This window comes from Dipodomys ordii, unplaced genomic scaffold (genome assembly GCF_000151885.1).
Source record: "Dipodomys ordii isolate 6190 unplaced genomic scaffold, Dord_2.0 Scaffold100, whole genome shotgun sequence".
NCBI classification, from domain to species: Eukaryota; Metazoa; Chordata; class Mammalia; order Rodentia; family Heteromyidae; genus Dipodomys; species Dipodomys ordii.
The window spans coordinates 428,295-451,702 of record NW_012267316.1 but is presented as its reverse complement, the minus strand read 5'-3'; the positions used below and the strand labels follow the sequence as shown (position 1 = coordinate 451,702).

General features: G+C 38.0%; 1 protein-coding gene across 4 annotated transcripts in view; it reads left to right on the top strand.

Annotated features, from left to right (window-relative positions):
• Lpin2 (lipin 2) overlaps positions 1-23,408 on the top strand; it is a 104,709-nt gene that overhangs the window by 52,083 nt on the left and 29,218 nt on the right. For 2 of the 4 annotated variants that reach the window (XM_013027171.1, XM_013027172.1), the window contains exons 2-3: positions 8,625-8,683; positions 14,779-14,979. In XM_013027171.1, coding sequence (XP_012882625.1) covers positions 14,788-14,979 — 192 coding nt within the window. In that variant the 5' untranslated portion in view covers positions 8,625-8,683; positions 14,779-14,787. The remainder of the gene's footprint in view (positions 1-8,624; positions 8,684-14,778; positions 14,980-23,408) is intronic. The other 2 variants (XM_013027173.1, XM_013027170.1) reach the window with 1 other exon arrangement.

Below are 23,408 nucleotides of genomic sequence, written 5' to 3'. Positions count from 1 at the left end.
CCAGTTTATTATAGAGATCCTGTAGTTATCATTGAACACTACCAATATAGGTTATATATCTGTCTTGTCTTAGAAGGTTTAAAATGGAAACCCAATACTTAAAACATTTATATTTTTAACTTGTAATCATATTTTTAAAAAAAAAACTTTTTTTTCTTGTATAGTAACATGTGGGGTAGTCATTAGGAGCTTCTAAAAGTCTGTTTAATTACAATCTGCAAATAGCCATGAAAGTTACATAGGGGTGTGTGTGGTCCCTAGATGCAGTGGAGAGATCATGATGTTTGAGACAAGCATACTTAGATGTTTGGGCCTATCTCTCTTTAACTGCTTGACTTCAGGTAGGCTACTCATTATCTTCATTATGTTCCAGTTTTCAAGTTGTTTACAACACCTAACACTGACCTCACCTGATTGCAACTATGAAATGAGATGAGGTATATGATGATATTTAGAAAGGCTGAACTTTAGTACCTCTCGTTTATCCCCTGTCATTCAGGAAGCAAGATGAGTAAAACATCTGAATTGCAGCTTAATTCCATAATGTGGTTAATAAGGGATATGCAGTGTTTAAAGGTTTATGTCAGTGAGTAAATGAAGAGTTTGTATTTACCAGTATAGTGCATCCACATTTTAAGTAAATCCCACATATGAAAATTCAGACTTATAAAAAAAATTACCACTTTGAAAGTGATTAAAGGTAGGGTGTATGTACATGTTCATGTGTGCATGCTGGTCGTAGGGGCTTGAACTCAGGACTTGGATGCTGTCCCTTAGCTTTTTTTGCTCAAGCTAGCACTCTACCACTTGAGCCATAGCTCTTCTTAGGGCTTTGGGGGTACTTAATTGGGAATAAGAGTCTCATGAACTTCCTGCCCAGACTGACTTCCAACCACAGTTCTCAGATCTCAGCGTCCTAAGTAGCTAGGATTACAGGTCAGCATCACAGCTAAGGTGGGGTTTCTTTTTAATAGGAAACTGCCATGCATCTACTGATGAAAAATAAGACATTCAGAAATATATGTAAATATTCCCATTTACTTGCAATTATGCTGACTCAAAATCTGTGCACAGGTGCTTATACTAGGCGTATTTGTGATTGTCAAAAGCTGAAACAACCTAGATGTCTTCCTTCTAGTGAATGGATAAACTTGGTATGTCCAATCCATAGGATGGATACTTCTTAACAGCAAGGAACAAACTGATACTGATACATGAAACAAATATTAATCTCAGATACATTGTGCTAAGTAAAAGAAGCTAGATTTCAAAGCTGTTATGTTTTATATGATTATTATGAAAGTTTATATGATATTCAAGAGAAGGCAAGATTAGAGATAGAAAAAAGAGAACAGGGCCATTGGAGGCCTCTGGGGGAGCAGTATAATTTTTCTATACCTTGATTATGGTCCTAATTACAGATTATTTGGTTAAAACTTAGAAAAATATACTATAGAAGGGTTAATTTTACTGTGTGTGAAGTTTTTTATTCTTTTAATCTATTTCCAGTAGTTCAAGGTATAGGTATTTGAAATCTTAAATTTGCCATACCTAAACAATTAGCCAGAAGTTTTTCTGTGCTGCAAGTTTTCTATGTTGATAGCTATCATCATTCCTCAGGTCAATTTAAGTAATAGTCTGTCATCTTTCATGATTATACAGAATCTTAAACTCATTATGTTTTCTAATGATTTTTACTACTTTCTCACTAGTCTTCAGCCAGATTTTTCCTTGTCATAACATCTGTCATTTCATGTACCCAGAAGTCAAGTTGGGGCCTATTGTAGTTGAGAAGAGAGTAGATAAGTACTAAATTATCAGAAAGTTTTGTTATAAGGGGATGAAAGGAGAAGTGATAAAGAGAAATGCAGGAAGAAAAACCATTTAGAGAATTATGACAGTTTGAAACAAGTTTGGTCATGTCAGTGAAGTATAGGATTGAGGAAAAAAGTTGAGTTTTTATTCTTCTACCTTGCTGGTTGCCATTTTAGGATCTATCCAGGCATCTTGATTTCATTATTACTTTGAAATCTAAAATAAGCACTTAATTTTTCTTGATCTGTACCAAATTCTTTTATTGAAAAAAAAAAGGTTACTTAGTTTATCATTACTCGCCTTTTTCTGTGATGATTATAAACAATTAGAAAGTTGGTTGCTTTCATGTAAGTAAAATGACTAGTAGACACTAGATACGTTGGCTTGTTATCTTTCACTATGTGATCATCTTTAGTTCTGGTTTCATCTCTCCCCAGGGTAACTTGCCATACTTCCTTTGACAACCAAAGGGCCTCTCTTCTGCTCTGGAACCCTGCTGGGCTACTCATGGTTCTTCAGAATGATCTGTACAGGTGTCGGTTGTTCTCCCTAGAATAATTTTAAATTTGTTCATCCTGAGGCCAATGTTTGTCTTCTCACTTATAGATGTATGTACATTTTTCTCATATCTGAAAGGAAAAACATTGGTTTCTGAATATGTAAACATTGCTTTTGCCTTTGGGTTCACTGCCACCACTGATTTTTGAGTCTGTTTTAAAACAACTCTTACTGTGCAGTGAACTCTCAATCCTCTTGTCTCAGTCTCTCCAGTTCTGAGATTACAAGATATACAGCCATACCTGCTTTCCCTGCTAATCTTTAAAAAATGTGGATGTGTGTATATATGTCTCTCTGTATATATAAAATCAATCTGTCTATAATCATTTACCTCATTATACTTCGTGTATTCTCCTCATTACTGATTTTGCTCACTAGATCTTATATGCATGCACTAGTCCATCCAAGGATATTCAGAGGTGGGGATACAGCTGAGTGGTAAGAGCACTTGCCTAGCACCTGGAGATCCTAGGTTCAAATCCATCCTCCCAAATCCCTCCAAGTCTCCCCACGTAAGGATTTAAGATCTCCCAGGCTTTTGGGATACAATGAGGGATGCATTTATGATTTCGGATGAATTTAGGATTTTGAAGGGATCTAAACTAATAAGTAAAGTGTTGTGAATGTTGTGTGGGGAAAGAGCAGGGTTCTGTGAATGTTCAGCAACAGTGTCAACTTGTACTTCATTTTTTTTCATCCGTTCCGTGGAGGTAGAACCCATGCATCCTTACCCCTACTGTTGTGGTTGTTGGTTTTTTTTTTTCCTTTTCATTGTTTAGGTGCATAATCTGTTGTGGACATAGTTTCCTATTTGATCCCATTTCTTCTGTATCCAGGAAGGCTGGAACATACTGTTCCTTTTTTTTTTTTTAAGCGCCCCGGCTTCAACTCAGGGCCTGACATATTTTTGCTCAAGGCTAGCACTCTACCACTTGAGCTATCACTCCACTTCTCAGCTATTTGGTAGTTAGAGATGAGTCTCATGGACTTTACTGCACAGGCTGGCTTTGAAACATGATCTCTCAGATCTCTGATTCCAGACATGAGCCATTGGTGCCCCGACATGCTTGTTACCTTTTAGAAAATCTTATCAGATTGAAGAATAAAACTAGTGTTGGATTTTGAAGGATTATCCTGAAAAGTTTTTGGGCAAGTAACTGGGGTGAAGAAAGATGAGTTGATGATTTTTCAAGATGGAATTAATAATGCTTGTAGTTTGTCTTATATTTGCTAAAATCTGAAGTAAATAGCTAAGAATATGTGTTGTTATGTTGGCAAAAGTCTTCCCTTCTTTAAACCTAAGACAAAAATTTGTCAGTCTGTTTTATAAATAGTGAATATGGTGACTTTATCACAGAGAAGTGAACTCAGCAAGCAGTAATCTGTTTCATTATTTCCTTAAAGAAAATAAGTTGTGATAGATTCCAAATCTAAATTTATCAACATGTTATCCTTTCTAACTAAGCCTAAGGCTAGTCTCATATCCTCTCACGTAATATCTTTAAATATAATTTTGTTGTTAAGGTGTTACACAGTGGGGTTATCATTTCATGTCACCCCTTCACTTTATCCCAGTTTCCCCCTCACATCCTTGTCCACAAATTGCATAGTTCATTTTCCATATACTATCATCTAAATTTTTTAAAACTATAGACAGATCTCTAGATTACATTTGAGGTATTTTTCTTGCTAATTTTGCCGTAGTGATTTTTGAGTATAATAAGGTTTGGTTGAATGACTGGTCCTTATGACTCACACCTATAATCCTAGCTATTCAGGAGGCTGAAATCTGAGGACTATAGTTTGAAGCCAGCCTGGGCAGAAAACCCTATGAGACTTTTACACACACACACACACGGTTTTATCAAGTCAGAATCATATTGGCTTGTTAGACATATGTTAGAATTAGTTCATGCCTATAATCCTAGCTGATCAGGAGGCTGAGATCTGAGGATCTCAGTTCTAAGTCAGCCTGGACAAGAAAGTCTGTGTGACACTTCTCTCAAATTAACTACCAAAAAGTTAGAGTTGTGGCTCAATTGATAGAGCAATAGTATTAAGCACAAAAGCTTAAGAACAGCGCCAAAGCCCTAAGGTAAAGTCCTAGGCTAGCACCAGCACCCCACAAAAAAAGTGAACTGTAAACACACCAAGTAAACAAAGGAACTTTATGACTGGCTCTTTATTCAGAGAGATGCTGAGAAGACAAAGGGGTCTTGGTATTTCTAGGTGAAGGGCCAGCTCATGTCTGATTGCTATTGCTCTCTATACACAGACATACCTGTTTGGTCTGGTTTGGAAAAGATGTCTCCTTACTCTTGCCAGCCAGCTATGTATGGCAAGGCCTGTGTCCCATAGAGTAGACACAGCCACTCATCCGTGTGTTTGAGAGGATTTTCCTGAGAGATGAAATCTTCGTAATTTAGGGATGTATATATTTGAGAACTAATCGAACCATTGCATCATGGGTCAATTTAAACTCCCAAACAAGTATATTGAGTCCAAAAATTACTTTTTATGTACTCCAAAAGGGATGTTGAAGAGCTTTTGGTTTTAATTATGGAAGGGACTTTTAGGACATCAAACCGCTGCTAATCCTAGATTCCAGTTGTCATAAAATGTCTAAAATTCATGGTCTGTTAAGTTTGAGTCAGATGATGAAGTAAGAGATATATGTGCCTCAGAGGACAGGGTGTATTTTTCAGCCCATAACCACAAAGTTTTGTTTACAAACTTCATTGGGATTGAGGAGAGAGTTGTTGGGATCAAAATTACACAGTTTTCAAACCTTCATGTTCACCAGACTCACAAGACAAATTGTTAAGACCCCACATCCAGCTTTTATTTATTTATTTTTGGTCAGTCATGGGGCTTGAACTCTGGGCCTGAGGGCTGTCCCTTAATAGTTCAGCTCAAGGCTAGCGCTCTGCCACTTGAGCCACAGTGACACTTCTGGTTTTCTGAGTGGTTTATTAGAGATAAGAGTCTCACAGACTTTCCTGCCTGGGCTGGCTTTGAACCACGATCCTCAAATCTCAGACTCCTGAGCTAGGATTACAGGCGTGAGCCACCGGCAGGCACCTGGCTAACATCCAGTGTTTATATTGTGGTTCTAGCCTGTCTCCCAGGAACGTGCTTTATTATTATTTTACATTTTAGAGGGGAATTCTTTTAGTATAACAGGAAAAGAGAAAAACATTTACTGTTCTCCATGCAAGAAATGGGGAGTTAAAAACTCAGAATAGCTCTATCTATACCCTTTTCCCTCCTTCCCCTGGTACTCAGGCTTGAACTTGGAGCCTGGCACTCTCAGCTTTTTTGCTCAAGGTTAGCACTCTACTAACTTGAGCCACAGCTCCATATCTGGCTTTTTGGTTTAATTAGAAATGCATCTCATGTACTTTTCCTACCCAGGCTGGTTTCTAACCATATTCTTTTTTTTTTAATACTTTTTATTGTAAAAATACTATACAGAGGGGTTACAGTTACATGAACAAGGTAATGAGTACATTTCCTATCAAGCATTGTTACCTCCTTTGTTTTCCCCCTACTGTCCCTTCCCTCCCACCTCCACAACTATACTCCTTCCCGTCCCCTAGCCTAAATTTTAAAGTTTGTTTTTCAGCATAGTGTCTTGTACATCTCAAGTTACATGGCAATTTAGCCATGGTCTAACCATATTATTAAGATCTCAGCCTCCTGAGTAGCTAGGATAATAGGTATGAACCATTGCCACTCAGCAATTTATAGCTTTCATACTTTCTAAGCTAGAGGTAAACATCTCCCCTGTCTTCCCCTACTACCACAATCATGTGGTTTAGTGACTCCCAACTATTGAACAGTGAGTGGGTAAGATGAGTGAAACCCAAAATGCAAGTAAACTTCAGGACTTCCTTTTGTCATACATGGTATTGACTTTTTTTTCTTTCTAGAACTATTGTAAAGATTTCACAGTTGGGGATGGGAAGGTGGCTTAGTGGTAGAGTGCTTGCCTCATGCATGAGGCCCTGGGTTTGATTCTTCAGCACCACATAAGCGGAAAAAGCCAGAAGTGGCACTGTAGCTCTAGTGGTAGAGCACTAGCCTTCAGCTGAAGAGCTGAGGGACAGCACCAGGCCCAGGGTTCTGGCCCCACAGCCAAAAAAGCAAAAAAAAAAAAAAAAAAAAATCACGACCTTTTTACCTGTCAATGGAGAAAGCAAATTTTGATAGCTCTTTATATCTCTTTTCCTTGTAACTTAATATCTAAAAGGAGGTGGTTGAAGGGAGCTTCACAACTATTTTTCAGTTTACTTGATCCTAGTTTTTAGTCTTGGGCATTTTGGTATTTGACTGAATAACTTCATAATCATATTTGGTGTTTGACTGAATAACTTCATAGTCCCTTTTAATCTTAAAATGGGATGTGGAAGGTTGATTTTCTGTTTTCTATCACTCCTTTTTTGTGCTGAATGGACTGCTGTTTCTGTCTAGAAAAGGGCCACCAAAAAGTCCATTTTCCTGTCTGATTTAGTAATGACATGGGAAATTCAGGTAAAAGATGCTGCAATCAGGATCAGAAGACATGAAGTTACTCTTTCACTAAAAGAGAAATTAAATAGAAATGAGTGAAAAGCATCTTTTAAAAGTTAGAATTGGGGGCTGGGAAGGTGGCTCAGTGGTAGAGCACTTGCCTTGCATGCATGAGGCCCTGGGTTCAATTCCTCAGCACCACATAAGCAAAAAGAAAAAAGTCAGAAGTGGCACTGTGGCTCAAATGGTAGAGTGCTAGCCTTGAGTTGAAGAGCTGAGGGACAGCACCTGGGCCCAGAGTTCAGGCCCCACGACTGAACCAAAAAAAAAAAAAAAGTTAGAATTGTTTTTATAGGAATAGATAATATGCTGATTCTTGAGCCATATGAAATATAGGGATTGCAGAGTTTACAGTTGCTATATATTGAAAACACCTGTCATCTACAGAAACAGCATAGTAGAATGATAGCTACTAATAAAGATGGCACCTATATTCATCTATCTGCCCTCTCTCTCTCTCTCTCTCTTCTTTTTTTTTTTGGCAGAGCTGAGGATTGAACCCAGGGCTTTGCTCTTCCTGAGGATTTTAGATGTAATCGTCAGTTCATAGTTGCCTTCTATCGATAATATTGCTTCAATACTGAGCCTCCTAGAGGTTGATTTTAAATCTTGTTTATGACTTACAAGAATAAAATTTTGTAGCCCCTGATGAATTTAGCTGGCTATTCTGGCTTTCATTGTAATAATGTAAGAGAAATAACTAGGTTTTATTCTTGAAATGTAAAACCAAATGTGTCCACGTCTAATAATCTTGAAAAATAAGCCATATGCCATGCAATTTTCCCATCTTTGAGTAAGTCCTTTTAACGTTTTGCCCTGCCTTTTAGTAGAATGAAAAGTTTGTCTAAGTCTAGTTCCAGGAGTAGGGCTGATACCAGAGATTTTTATTACTTTACTGTTTACTTCAGGTCCTGGGTTGCCTCATTTGGGTCCCAAAGTTAGGGATCCAAGTCCTATAGAACCCTAACATTGTGCTGTTTCTTTGAGGTGACCTTTTTGTTATTGTTGTTTTTTCAGAGTCAAAAGTTAGTTTCCCTGGAGATACAGTGTGCCCTAGATATTTTTCTTGGGGGGAATGTGTTTCAAGAGATTAAGTATTCTGCAGATCCCAAGAAATTAAGGAAAAACCATGTGCATACTGAAATGAGGTTCCACAGTATAGAGTTAAGGTCCTTAATTCCCTTGTTAAGATATTTTTTCAGTTGGTAATCTTTTATCTAAGCTTTAGCATCTAAGAAAATAAGATTAGAATCTACATATGAACAGTGAGTTGTAGAGAACGTAAAATGTATTGGTTTTCTTGGCTGTCACTGACATTGGATTAAATATTGTTAACCAAAATAATAATAATGGTTGATCCATCATAATAATATGGCCTCCTCTGTCAGAAACCCATACATAAGATTGCATCCTTTATAACCTCTTAGTTTAGGGTATAGGGGTGCTGGCAGAAATGGTTCTATTTTTGACTTTAGTTTAGATCAAGGCCTCATATAGTTAAGGCTGGCCAGTAACTCATGATCCTTCTGTTTTAGCCTTCCAAGCACTGGGATTACAGGCATGTACTGTCAGGCCTGGCTTATTTTTCTTTTGACAGCTTTTTCCTTATCTATGAACCCTATCTCCAAAGACATCCATTAACCCACCACTTTCTTTTTGCTTTGAATTATCCTTATCAGGATGGATTCTCTGGATGCAATCTCTCCTTGGGAGGGAAGTGAAAATACAAATTGAGTAAGTGCCAATAAAACCATTTTTAGCCAATTTAAATTGGTCCTTAAACTGCATATGTATACCTGGAATCCTTTTTTTTAAAGTTTAGTGTTGTCTACTCTGTAAGTAATGCCATGGCATATTAAAAGAATGCTCTTTGGATTACTTTGCTAGGACTATACTTGTGAGATTCAGTTCCTTTCTCAAGCCACCAATTTCTGTTATTCGAAAATGGATGAGGGCTTCTTTCAACTCCCCAATGTCAATACATAATCACAATGCATTGAGATGCATGCATGAAAAGAATTTCAGTGTCTCACAAAAAGGAGAGTGGAGTGAAAGCTTTAGCAAGATTTTATTTTAGTATAACAAGGTAGAGTAGGAAGAAAAGGAAGCACAGGAAATGGAAGTTAAAGACTCAGGAACATACATGCTTAACCAGCAAAATTTGATTGTTTCCCATGGACCAGTATACTAAAATAGTTAGTCCTTATCTTCCCTTAGCAGGAAAGAAACAAGTGAGAAGTTTAGAAGGTGATAAGTTTGCTCTTTAGAAAGAATTTGTAATCTACAGGAATTGAAAGAAACTTGTCCTATAGCTGAAGAGACATTTGGGGTTCTTGCTCCACTGAGGATCTGAAAGCAGTGAATTTCACATGTGCAAACTGTTAGCATTTCTTATGGATTGTCTGAACTTCAGAGAAATCATATGACCTTGATGGACCATCTATTTTGTGGTGCTCTTAGAGGATGGTCTGGGTTGCTCCTTGTTTTCTGTTTTGTGTGTTTTTTTTAAATTCATATTTTACAAAATATTTTAAAAGTAGTTTATAAAATAATAAAAATTTTGCTGTGATAGAAAAAAATTGAATGATATAAAAGCAAGGAATTTATTTGAATTTAAGTGATTGAGGGAATCTTCTCCCAAGAATGGCAGGGTTTTTTTTGGTTTTGTTTTGTTTTTGTCAAGGCTTATCATCTTTTTTTGGGGGGGGGTTCGGTCGTGGGGCCTGAACTCTGGGCCTGGGCGCTGTCCCTCAGCTCTTCAGCTCAAGGCTAGTGCTCTACCACTTGAGCCACAGCGCCACTTCCGGCTTTTTTCTTTTTGCTTATGTGGTGCTGAGGAATTGAACCCAGGGCCTCAGGCATGCAAGGCAAGCGCTCTGCCACTGAGCCAACTTCCCAGCCCCGGCTTATCATCTTTTATCTGTGGCACTCAACTGTTTGCTACTTATTCTCACAGAAAAACTTGAGCAAGTTGGATTCAGCTCTTCATCTTTTGTCCTCAGGGACACCAGATGAGAGCCCTATGATTTAAGTAGTGGAGTGGGGAGATGGTAGAGAAATTTGGAACTGAGTAAAGATGGAAGTAAGTTCTAGTCAGCAGTAATGGAAAAAATCACCTTGTTTCAGTCTGAAATATAAAATATAGTTAATAATATTGTCCTTGCATAACCTGCAATGTCTCTTTGAGGATCAAATGAGGAATGTTTGATAAAGTTGTTGAAAAATACTAAGTCCTCATCAAATACAGGATATAATATTGTTATCTTGGAGGAGTTTAGTTTAGGTCACACTGGAATGTATAACTAGGTAACCAAGTCTGCAAGTCTCTTTGTTGAAGAATACAGGACTGTTTTCCCTTAGCGCATCACTGACTGCTATAAGCAAAAGGTTAGGATGGAATGCTAGTTCTTTGGTTTTCATTTTTGTTAATTTTTGTAGGAATACATTTTAATAGTGATAGATTATGTTAAAGAGAAAACTCTTCCACATATCCCTGCATGCATTTGATCATCAGCTGCTCTTCCATAGATGAGCCCATAAGAAAGCTTCTCTCCAGGTGTTGTTACAGTGACCCTATCGGAAGGTTACTGCTTATCATTTACCCTTTGTTTTCCAAGTCTTCATAAACAGACATCTACCAGGAGAAACTAGTTACTAAACAGCTTGTATTTTTCTACACTTAGCAGCCAGCATTTACAGAATAGATCTGTATGTATAATAGCACAGTCCTAACCATAGCAATTTAAATCAATCTTAAGTAGATGTACTTATGTTTAAGTATGGATTTTATATTCCAGTTGAAGTAAATTTGTTCCATAATTTGTTTATATAAGACATGACTAAATGTTGATGATTAAAAGTTAGTCTTTTGCAATATTTTTTAAAAAGACAACTGATTTTTTCCATAGAATGTACCAAAATTCATTTTTACATTGCCACCATTAGTTAGTTGATCATATAAAGATTGACTTCTTGGATGTTGTTTAATTACTGTGCCAAGAAAACAAAGCTTGTTGTAAACATATATTACAGAATGTGAAACCTTTGATTGTTCTATGTTGCCAATAAATAGTCTCTGATAGAATAGTGAGAAGATGTACTACCTTAATGGAGTTTCATTTCTCTTTGATTTTTTTAAGACACTCTTAGCATAACAAAATTGTGTAGCATGACTCTAGAAAAGAATTTTTTTAATGTGTATTCCATTTTTCCCTTTTCTAAATAATAATAATAATGGTTATTATTATTATTATTATTGTCATTGTCAGTCATGAGGCTTGAACTCAAGGCCTGAGTGCTGTCCCTGAGCTTTTTCTCTCAAGGCTAGTGTTTTACCACTGTGAGCCACAGCACCACTTCTAGTTTTCTAGTGGTTAACTGGAGTAAGAGTCTTACAGACTTCCCTGTCTAAGCTGACTTTGTACGGCAATCCTCAGAGCTCAGCCTTCTGAATAGGATTATAGGAATGAGCCACATTCGCTGGGTCTAAATTATTTTATGAAACAAGTCTGAGTTGCTCCGTTGGTAAATCAGCATATGAAAAGATGCTTAACTTCATTTATTAGGAAAATACAGATGAAAAATAATAGTACCATACTGTGGTGAAGGTGCCAAGTAAATGGATCTCATATATTGGGAATGTAAAAACCATTTTACAAAGCAACTCTAGATAAGAGTACACCAGTGTCTTGATAAGTTAAATATGCTATTGATCAGTGAGGGAAATTAATAGTGTTATTCTGAGCAAAATATAAACGCATATGTGAAATACCATGGTGAAATCTCTTGGTGCAATTAATACACACATTGAAAAAAACCAACAGGCTCTAGTTTTTTTGGGGGGTGGGGGAGGGGAGAATACCAGCAGGAGCTGTGAGGGCTAATGAAGTGAGGAAATGAGAATGAATATGGATGAGGTAGTCTGTTTGCATGTATGAAAATAAAACAATAAAACCTGTTGAAAATGGTTTAAAGAAGGGGAGAGTAGGATAAAGGAGAGTAGTAAGAGGTAATGAAGTTGACCAGGATGCATGCATGCATATGTTACAGTGAAACCCTCCTTCTGCAAATAATGTATGCTTAAAAAAAAAATTAAAGTGGCGCTGTAGCTCAAGTGGTAGAGCGCTCGCCTTGAGCTGAAGAGCTGAGGGACAGTGCCCAGGCCCAGAGTTCAAGCCCCACGACCGACAAAAAAAAAAAAAAATTAAGCATGCAATATCCATGCAGCGCTGAGTATTTATTCAATGAACTGACAATTTATTTTCACACAAAAACCATATTAAATGTTAGAATTGTGGCTTTATTTCCAATATCCAGAACATGGAAACAGTTCAGCTGTACTCAGTAGGGGAATGATTAAACTGTGGTTAAGTTTGTGAGATGGAATACTACTTAACAGTTGAAAGGAAATAGCTGTTGACACACAGCAACCTGGATGACACTCCACAGAAATAAACGGAGGGAAAGAAGGCAGTCCCAAAAAGTTTCTACTGTACTTTTTCATCTATATAACTTTCTATCTTAAAATGTCCAAAATTTCAAAGTGGAGAAGAGGTTAGAGGTTGCTTAGAGACTAAGGGGTGAGAGAAGGCAAGAAGGAAATAGATTTGGTTGTAAGAGGGCAACAGGAGGAGAGATTCTTGTGATGATGGTAGTGTTCTGAATTGTAATGGAGTCAATGATAATGTCATAGCGATGTTACATTAGCCATTCCTATTCCTATCTACAGTGATCTCAAAATATAAAAGTTAACTTTTAAAAGTACAGTGAGATGTTACATGGATATTCTAGTGAAACTCCTTCCCACATATTTCTTAGAGTTTAAAATTTTTGCCTCCTTACATGTTTTTAGATTCATTACATCTGGTTCATTTGATCATTCCTTTGTTTAAGAAATAATTATTGAGTGATATGTGCTTAATCTGAGCTTGCTATTAGGTTGAATCCGTTCTGAAACCAAAATCACTACCAGTTGCATTTTATAATTGCAACATAAAGGATGCCACCTCATTTTATTGTATAGTGGTAAATTTTGTAGCTAACATGCATTGCTCAAAGGCACCTCTTGTCCAAGTACATATTGAGGTCTTGGTAGCAAATTTTCCTTGAACTTCCTAGGGTTCTGTTTCATGGTATAGAACTCATAGGCCTTGTTTTCACATTAGTCTGTGTGTAAGAGCAGAAAATCATGTTTAGTAAAATTAGGTCACTATTGTAGACCCTGGTTCATCCACAAAGAGTAGGGTGAATTTCTTTGCAGGCAGATCCCTTGTTTTCCCAAGGGATCAGCATTATTTCTCCCAGTTCTGCTTTGATCTTATCCTGGCAACCTAGAATGTCTCTCTAGAACTTTGCAGAGATGGAACTCTGCAAAGCTCAGGGCAGCTTCATAGGGTTTAGTGAGACTACTGTTTATGGTGAGTAAAATGGAGACTAGTTTTGTCAGACCTGGGGTTCTGTAGAAGTCAGTTTTTGGATTAGCCAGAGCAGTGGAGGATCTCTTACCTTGGTCTACTCTACTGAAGAGAAGAACTTTCCTTGAATTGTACTTTCACATTATATTAGAAGTAACAGTGTCTAATGAATGAAGCATAACAGTCTGCTTAAGACCTAGAAGGATGTAACACCTTTGGACTACATAAATTGTTCTAGTTTGGGTTAAGGTTTTCAAGGAAGAATTGGGTGGGGCAAAAGAAATAACTTTTTGTGAGGGATTCCTTGTTAGAGACTGCTGATGATCCTGATTTAAGCAGTGGATTGAGGGTGAAGAAGTAGATCAAAACCTCTTACTTTGAATTTTATGGGATATGAATGCACATCAGTGAATTGTGTTAAAGCAAGTAATGTTACAAATGTGTTTGGCCTTGTCTAGCTTACCACAACTCATTTGTTTAATCTAGCAGGTATCTGAACCGTAATATTCTATTAGAGTTGAGTATAGAACCCAGTCCTCATATCCTTATTTCTTCTCTTAGGAGTACTATTTCTTTTTTTTTTTTTTTGGGTCCAGTCGTGGGCCTGAACTCTGGGGCTAGGCGCTGTCCCTCAGCTCTTCAGCTCAAGGCTAGCTCTCTACCACTTGAGACACAGTACCACTTCCGGCTTTTTTCTTTTTGCTTATGTGGTGCTGAGGAATCGAACCCAGGGCCTCATGTATGCAAGGCAAGCACTCTACCACTGAGCCACCTTCCCAGCCCAGGAGTAATATTTCTTTTCTTCCCTTTTCTTTTTTCTGCTTGACTGTTATTGCCAGCAACATCCCCAGATTTTTTTTGCAGGAGGGCAGCAGTGGTGGTCAGAGTTCTGGGGTGACTGCAGCCACTGGGCTTCTGGGAGATGGAGTAGGGGAGTGCCCTAATGACAGTTAACATCACTACTAGTAGGAAAGAAAAAGGAACTTCTGTAGCCTAAACCTAGACTGGGACAAGCTCTTAACACAGAAAGAAGGGCAGGCAATCTGTCCTCCGTAGAAATGTGGTAAAATGACACTGTTGAACAACAAACTTTACAATTTAGGTTGGGGCGAGTGATGTAGATGTGGAAGTGGGAGGGAAGGGATGGTAGGGGAAAAACAAAGGAGGAGGCAACAATGTTTGATAAGAAATGTACTCATTACCTTGCTCATGTAATTGTAACCCCTCTGTACAGTGTTTTCACAATAAAAAAACTTATGAAAAATAAAACAAAAAAACAAGACAGTGGAAGCAGAAAACTGGCTCTAAGGTAGCCAAGTTAATGACATAAAATCAGGTATGTCGTGAGCCACTGTAGTTTTGGTCTTTGTCGTTAGACTCACAAATCAGTTTTAACATTTCTCTCTCTCTCTTTTTATAGTCTCAAACCATGAATTATGTGGGTCAGCTGGCCGGGCAGGTGCTTGTCACTGTAAAGGAACTCTACAAGGGCATTAATCAAGCCACCCTGTCTGGGTGCATCGATGTTGTCGTGGTACGGCAGCAGGATGGCACCTATCAGTGTTCACCTTTTCATGTACGGTTTGGGAAGCTGGGAGTCCTGAGATCCAAAGAGAAAGTGGTAAGTACAGCATACAGCCTGTCTTCAGAGTTGGAAAAGTGGGTCTCAGTGAGCAAATTATTATGGTGAGCTTTCTGGCTATTTTCCCTTTTCAACCTGCATGTTGAAGACAGTGGTATGAGAAGTCAACCTTCAGGTGTTACTTTTGAATTTGTTCTAAATTCAGAAAGCCCCATTTTAGAAATTCTCTCCAAAGGAAAAAGAAACGTAATTATTAAGATCCTTTTACATGTTAAAACTTTGAAGAGCAGAATGAAAAATTAGTTATAACTTAGGGTGCTATGTATATTTAAACAAAAATTCTGAGTGTGATAGCTCACACCAATAATATCAGCTAGTAAAGAGGAATTGGGAGGATCCTTGTTTACATCATAGTCCTGCATCATAGACTTGGCCATGGCAGAAATGAGAGACACTGTCTTAAAACTTAAGAAACCAAAAACAAACCCTAAAGCAAAAAGAGCATGCGATGTGGCATTGTGCCTGCCTAGAAAGTCCCAAGTTTCTGAGTTCAAATGAAAATACTCTCAGAAAATGGTGGGGGGAGTCTTTTACCTAATATAGCACTTTAAAATAGTGTATTACTTCTCCGTACTGATTATGAACTAGGCTGGTCTTATCTTTGTGTAAAGAAAATTAGTGCTATATTTATAAACTTGTAATCTGTATGTGCTTATTGACACACCAGGACTTGTCCTCTAAACTGACTAAAAGCTAATGCAAAGACTGGTTGACTTTATTTTAGTGATGAACCCTTCAAAAAGATATTTGGTGGCTCACACCTGTAATCCTAGCTACTCAGGAGGCTGAGATCTGAGGATCCCAGGTTGAAGCCAGTCCACCCAAGCAGAAAAGTCCGTGAGACACACGAATTCTCTCTCTCTCTCTCTCTCTCTCTCTCCTCTTCTCTCCCCTTCTCTCCCTGTCTCCCTCTCTCCTCCTCCTCTCTCCTCTTCTCTCCCTCTCTCCCCTCCCACTTCCCCTCTCTCTCCCCCCTCTCTCTCTCCCGCTCTCTCCTTCTCTCTCTCTCTCTCTCTATATATATATATGTATGTATATATAGTACTATAAAAATACTGTACAGAGGGGTTACAGTTACAGGAGTAAGGTAATGAGTACATTTTCTATCGAGCATTGTTACCTCCTCCTTTGTTTTTTCCGTACCATCCCTTCCCTCCCCACTTCTCCAACTTCTCCCCACCCCCCCCGAAGTTATAAAGTTTGTTTACAACATAATGTCTTGTACATCTTGTTGTTACAATGGGTCATCCTGTAACCTTATTTCAGCATTTTGTTATTTCCCTTCCCCTCCCTTAATTAGAAAAATGTATATACAAGATTCAGGGCACCGGAATCAAATACAGTGAAAAAAGGGGTTATACCATGGGGGAAGAACATACAAAAGAAACAAAAAAATCACATGGTATGTTATAAGTACATTAAAAATAACAGCAAGAAAGAAAAAACCATTTGTGTCCCTATCTTTGGGTTCATTTTGCTTAACATCATCTCATCTGGTCATGTGTACATACCTTTGACCATTTCTGCTTGTCCCAGACATATACTAGCTATTGCAAATAAGGGAAACCACTATGTTTCTTTGGGCCTGGCTTACTTCACTTAATAGAATTTTTTCCAAGTCTTTCCTAACAAATAGGCAATGTCATTTTTACTGATGGGGGGCATAGAATGCGTGTGTGTATGTGTGTGTGTGTGTGTGTGTGTACACATACCACATTTTCTTGATCCATTCATCTACTGAGGGGCATCTGGGTTGGTTCCATATCTCAGCTATAGTTAATAATGCTGCAATAAACATTGTTGTGCTGGTAGCTTTAGTAAGCTTTGTTTGTGATCGTTTGGGTAAATGCCCAAAAGTGGGATTGCTGGTTCATAGGGGAGCTCTATGTGGAGTCTTTTGAGGAACCTCCATACTGCTTTCTAAAGTGGTTGAACAAGTTTACACTCCCACTAACAATGCAGTAGGGTTGCCTTTTAGCCACATCCTCTCTAGCATCTGTTGTTATTAGAGTTCTTGATTATAGCCTTTCTAGCTGGGGTGAGGTGGTATCTCAAAGTTGTCTTGATTTGCATTTCTTTTATGGCTAGAGAGGTTGAGCATTTCTTCATGTGTCTACTGGCCATTCTTATTTCCTCTTCAGAGAAGTGTCTCGTTAAGCTTTAGCCCACTTATTAATTGGGCAGTTGTTTCTTTGAGGATTTGTTGTTGGGGTATTTAATTTTTTGAGTTCTAAGTATATTTTAGATATGAGATCTTTGTCTGTTGTATGGCTAGTGAAGATCTTCTCCCAGTCCATGGACTTTCTATTGATCTTACTAGCTATGTCCTTTGCCATGCAGAAGCTCTGCAGTTTCATGGATAAAAGGTTGTATAACTTTTCTTTGATTTATTGTGTTTGTGGGTCTTTATTAAGAAAATTTCAGCCTGTGCCAAGGAGCCCTAGACTTTTTCCTATTCCTTCTCACATCAACAAGAGCAAGGATAAGAACCACATGATTATCTCAATAGATGCAGAAAAAGCATTTGACAAGATCCAATACCCCTTTATGATGAAAGCTCTGGAAAAACTAAGAAGCCGTGGAACATTCCTCAATATAATAAAGACTGTGTATAATAAACTTACAGCCAGCATTATACTTAATGGCGAAAAGCTAAAGCTCTTTCCTCAAAACTCAGGAAGGAGACAAGGATGTCCACTCTCTCCACTCCTCTTCAATTTAGTATTAGAATGCCTAGCTACAGCAGTAAGACAAGATGCAAACATAAAGGGGATCCAAATAGGGAAAGATGAAGTAAAACTTTCCCTCTTTGCAGATGGCATGATCTTGTATTTAAAGAACCCCATGGACTCCACTCCCAAATTACTTGAGCTGATCCAAAACTTTGGCAAAGTAACAAGTATAAAATTAACCCTCAAAATCAATGGCTTTTCTATATGCCAACAATGAGAAGAGCGCAGCTGAAATCAGGAAAGCAACTCCTTTTGTAATAGCCCCACAATAAATAAAATACCTAGGAGTTAACTAGAGAAGTGAAGGACCTCTATGATGAAAACTTTAAAAACCTGAAAAAGGAATTAAAGCAGAACTAAGGAAGTAGAAAATCCTCCCATTCTCCTGGATTTAGAGGATTGACATCGTGAAAATGGAAATACTGCCAAAGGCTATTTAAAAATTCAATGTGATACCTATCAATATTCCAACCTCATTCTTCAAGGAAATAGAAGAAGCAACCCCAAAATTCATATGGAATGATAAAAGACCCCAAATAGCAGAAACAATCCTTAGCAGGAAGAACAGTGCTGGAGAAATATCAATACCAAATTTCAAACTACTACAAAGCCATAGTAATCAAAACAGCTTGGTACTGGCACAAGAACAGATGTGAGGACCAATGGAATAGAACTGAAGACCCAGAAATGAACCCACAGACCTGTAGCACCTAATCTTTGATAGGGAGCTAAGAAAAATAAAATGGAAGAAAGACAGCCACTTCAGTAAATAGTGCTGTCAAAATTGGTTAAACACCTGTAGAAAACTAAAGCTGGATCCTTATGTATCACTCTGCACCTGAATCACCTCCAAATGAATCAAAGACCTTGAAGTCAAAGCAGATACCATAAGACACTTATCTCTAATTAACCACCAGAAAACCAGAAGTGGAGTTATGACTCAAAGTAGTAGATTGCTAGTCTTGAATGAGAGATCAAGGACAGCGCCCCAGCTCTTGATTTCAAGCCCCACGACCAACACCCCCCCCTAAAAAAAGATATTTGTATTAGCCGTTTTTATTCCTCCTTCCTTCTCTCCCTCCCTCCCCTTCTCCCTTTTCCCCTACCCTCTTTTTCCATATTTATTGTGGGGAGGCTGGGTGGGCTTTTTGAGGAACTAGGATGGAACCCATGGCCTCAAGCATGCATAACACATGCTGTACCACAGCACTGTGCCCTAACCTTGCTTTTCTTAATTTTTATACCCTCTTCCTTCAGGTATTGGGTAATAGGGAGGTTTGCCTAGTACATAAAAACTGAGTTATTAATAAAGCTTTTCCAGTTTCTCATTTCCTTTCAACTTGTGGCCTACAATACTTACCTATATAATGTATTGAGAGATTCTGTCAAGATTACAGAGATTACTCAAGATTACTGTGAGAGATCCTCATCAATTTCTGACACAGATCTAAGTTTATGTTAGAAGACCAGCATCCACAAGTTAAGAACATTTAATATCAACCTTTTGATATTTTATATAGCTGAGTTTGTTTGCGGGGGCTGGTATAGAGACTTGAACTCAGAGTTTCTTACTCTCACCTCTCTAGCTCACAAAAGGGCTATTGCTTCACCATTTGAGGCACACACCTCCAGTCTAACATTTTGCTACTTAATTGGAGATAGAATCTCACAGACTTTTCTGCCTGGGCTGGCTCTGAACCTTCATCCTCTTAAGTCTCAGCTTCTTAAGATTACAGGTATGAACCACCTGTGCCCAGGTTCATAGCTGCTATTGTTTAAATACAAATTCTCCTCTTCTTTAATTAAATATATGTTGTTTTAAAAGTGAAAGTCAATGAAGGGTTTAAAATCTAATTTTTCCCCCAAGGGATGGGAGGAGATGGGTGCTAGAGAGACTTTCCTAGGCATAATAAATCAGTTTGTCCTGGAGAACCACATTTCAAGGTGATTGTATGCTCTGGCCTCTGCTCAGAGTCACCATGTAGAAAGCAAAAGCAGATGTGATTTTCTTAGGGACCTGGAAAGTTTCATTGCAAAACAGTGTTGTTCAGCAACAATTTAGCTCCTGTGCTTTTTTTTTTCTAGTAATACTAGTAATAGTACTTTCAGAATGAATCTGTTTTGGGGAAATCAGCAAACTATTTCTGTTCTGAAATTATCCATTAATTGTGCAAGAATTTGTAAAACTGCTTTTGAGCTGCCTCATCAGATTTTGATTATCAGATTGGATCTGTTTTTCAGTCTTTGGAAATGGAACCTGCAACAAATGTATGTAAGCTCTAGAACATCTGTAAATGATGACTGAGCAGATAAATAGCCTTTCTGTGCATGCTCTGTGCTTCTAATTTAGGAATATGATTTTTTCACAAGGTTCATTCAGTTGTGTTAATGTCTTGCCAAATCCATATCTCAAGCATAATTCAGGATAAAAGAAATTTCTTTTCCACTCTGATATTCCAACAACCTAGAGGATAAATTTGGGAATCAATTGATTTTTATTTATTAAAACACAGCTTTCCTGTGATTGTAAAATATGAAACTAGGTTTGCTTTGAGATACACTGGCAATTTGCATTAACTATTTTTTCTGAGTCACTTTAGGTTATGGAGAGCTATTCGTTGACTTTTTGTTTATGCCGAGGCCCCAGTTTTCCAAATGTGGTAATACCTGTGAAGTGGATTTGAAATAATAAGCACTTTAAAACCACTTTAATTTTCCAATAGCTGTTTGTCCGATTTTGTTTGATAGAATAACAGTACTTTCCCGTTAACTGATAACTCAGGGGTTTAATTTGGAATACTGTCTAAATTTACTTATACTTTGCATGTGGTATTAAATATGTGGTAATATATTTATCAAGTCAGGTTATATTGTTTAGCTAGTACTGGGGTTTGAATTCAGGGCCTCTCACTCTTGGTTGGCTTTTTTGATCAAGGTACATGAACCACAGTTCTACTTCTGGATTTTTGCTAGTTAATGCTAGATAGAGCCTCATGGACTTTTCTGACTATGCTGGCTTCAAATCATGATCCTCATATCTCAGCCTCCAGAGTATGTAGGGTTACAGGCATGAGCTACCAGGACTTGGCTTGCCCATGTGTTTTAATAACATTGATGAATTTTGCCTGTATTTTGTTTGCCAAGTGGTTTTTTTTTTTTCAGTTCTTTTTCTCCCAGTCCTGCCATTTAAACTCAGCACTTCATGTTTGCTAGTCAAGCACTCTACCGATTGCGCCACACACTCACCCATCCCTTTGACTTCAGTTTTTAGATAGTTTCTGTGTTTTTGTTTTGTCCTGGGAAAACCTGGGATCACAGTCCTTCTACTTTTGTCTCCCACATAGCTGGGATCACAGGTGCCTACTGCCACTTGGTTTATTTGTTGAGGTAAAAGTCCCTTTTGTAGCTGGACACTGTTCACTTATTCTTGTGATCCTAGTAACTTAGGAAACTGAAATCTGAGGATTGAGGTTCAAAGTCAGCCCAAGTAGGAAAGTCTGTGACTGTTAACACAAATTAACCAATCCCCCCCCCCTCCCAAAAAAAGGCAGAAGTGGAGCTGAAAAGTCCTTGTATCCAGGCTGGTCTTAAACTGCAATTCTCTTGATCATTACCTCCTAAATAACTGGGACCACAGGCATGTACCATCCTACCCAGCTTTTTCATTTTTAAGTCTCCTCTCTACTTAAAAATGTAGTCATGGTGTTGGTATATGTGGAGGGGAAGGGAAAAAACAAATTGTTAAAACAGGGATACAGGATGACCCATTGCAACAATGAGATGTACAAGTCGTTACGTCAAAAAACAAACTTTACAACTTCGGTGGTGGGGGGGGCGGAGTAGGGGGGGAGGATATGAAGGGATGGGAAGGGGAAACAAAGCAGGAGGCTACAATGCTTGGTAAGAAATGTGCTCATTATCTTACCCACGTAATTGTAACCCCTCTGTACAGTATTTTCACAATAAAAATATATTTTAAAAAATGTCATGGGGCTGAACTGAGGGAACTTGGGTTTTGCTAGTCAAGGTGATAATACCATGTAAACCATATACTCAACTCTTATTTATTTATTGTTATTATAAAGGTAATGTAGAAAGGTGTTAAAGTTTCATAAGCTAGGTAAAGAGTATGTTTCTTTTTGGACAACATCACCCCCTCCTTTGCTCTGTTTTTCTTGCCTATCCTCATCCAAAAGCTGTATAGTTCATTTTCAACATAGTGTCTAGTGAGTATCACTGATAGCTGTACTTTGTTTTTCAGATAAGTTCTCACAAACTTATGCCCAAGCTGACCTTGAGCGGTAGTCTTCCTGTCTCCACCTCCAGAGTAGCTATGATTTAGAGGTGTGCCCCACTATGCTGGTTCTTCTGCACCATTTATTAAATGCAATTCTTTATTTCAGAGCTGCTCTTCCTGAGCACACTGTAATTCCAGGTACTTAGGAAATGGACAATGGGCAGATCTTTATTTGTGACCAGCCAGAGCAAAAAGTTAACAAATGAGCCAGACGTGGTGTTGTTAATCCCAGCTGTGTATAGGAAGCATAACTAGAAGGATCACTGTATAAGGTCCAAGGCTGGCCAGGGCAAAATACGTAAGATCTATCCGAAAAACAACTATAGCAAGGTGGGGCATGGTTCTGATGGTAGAGTGCCTGCTTATTAAGTGAAGCCTTGAGTTCAAACCCCAGTACAGGGCGGGTGGGAGGGGGGAAGGGCACTAACATTATAACTTTTATTTAGTTGCTCAAATCCCATCTTGTCCATTAGTATTGTATATACTATCAAATTGATTATTTTCTGAAATGCTTAATTTTTGCAGTTGTTGTTGTTGGAGATAGGCTCTCACTATGTATCCTCCTGCCTCTGCCTCCCAAATTTTGGGATTATAAATGTGCCCCACCACACCCTACTTCCATCAGTGTTTAAGCCCTTTAGTAACAAAAATCTGGTCACTGGATATTCTCCTGCTACTAAAGCAGCATTGCTTCTAGATTGTCTCATCTGGAAGAACTAATACATGTGTACATTTTTACACGTGTAAAAATCAAATTCATAGATTCTTCTGACTCCAGTACATTACTGCAGGTTGTTTTTCCTAATCTGTAACCTTTCTGACTATGGGGAACAATTCTAATTAATTATCCACAGTGTTTCTGATACCTATCCAGTCCTACACAAGAGTTTCAAAATTGCTAATCAATATCTCTATGATTAAGAAAAATTATTACTATCAGTATTAATAGTATGTATATAAAGTTTGTCTCTGGACATTTTCCTTAAGTCTGAAGATACTTCTGTATTATGTACTTCTTCTTGCTGTACATCTTGATCCCTCCATTGGCAACAAGGGCATGATGCCCATAGTAAATTGTTTCTTCTATAACTCTTACATATGACATGAATTTGTCTTCCAGCATCATCAATTTTTATTTTATTGTTATATTTGGATATCTTGGCCAATAATTTTCTCTTTTAATTGTTTTTTTTAAGTTAGATGTATTTATCACTTATCTTAAGGCTAGAGTACTAACAGATTGCAAAGAAGAGCAGTGATGGTTTACAGATGGCTTCTGTTATTTATGGTAGTGATCTATGGACAGAAGACCTGGAGGGAAGTTGCTCCCAGCTCATGAACATGCAGGGTGAGGATTGCTTGCCAAAATTTGGAAAGTG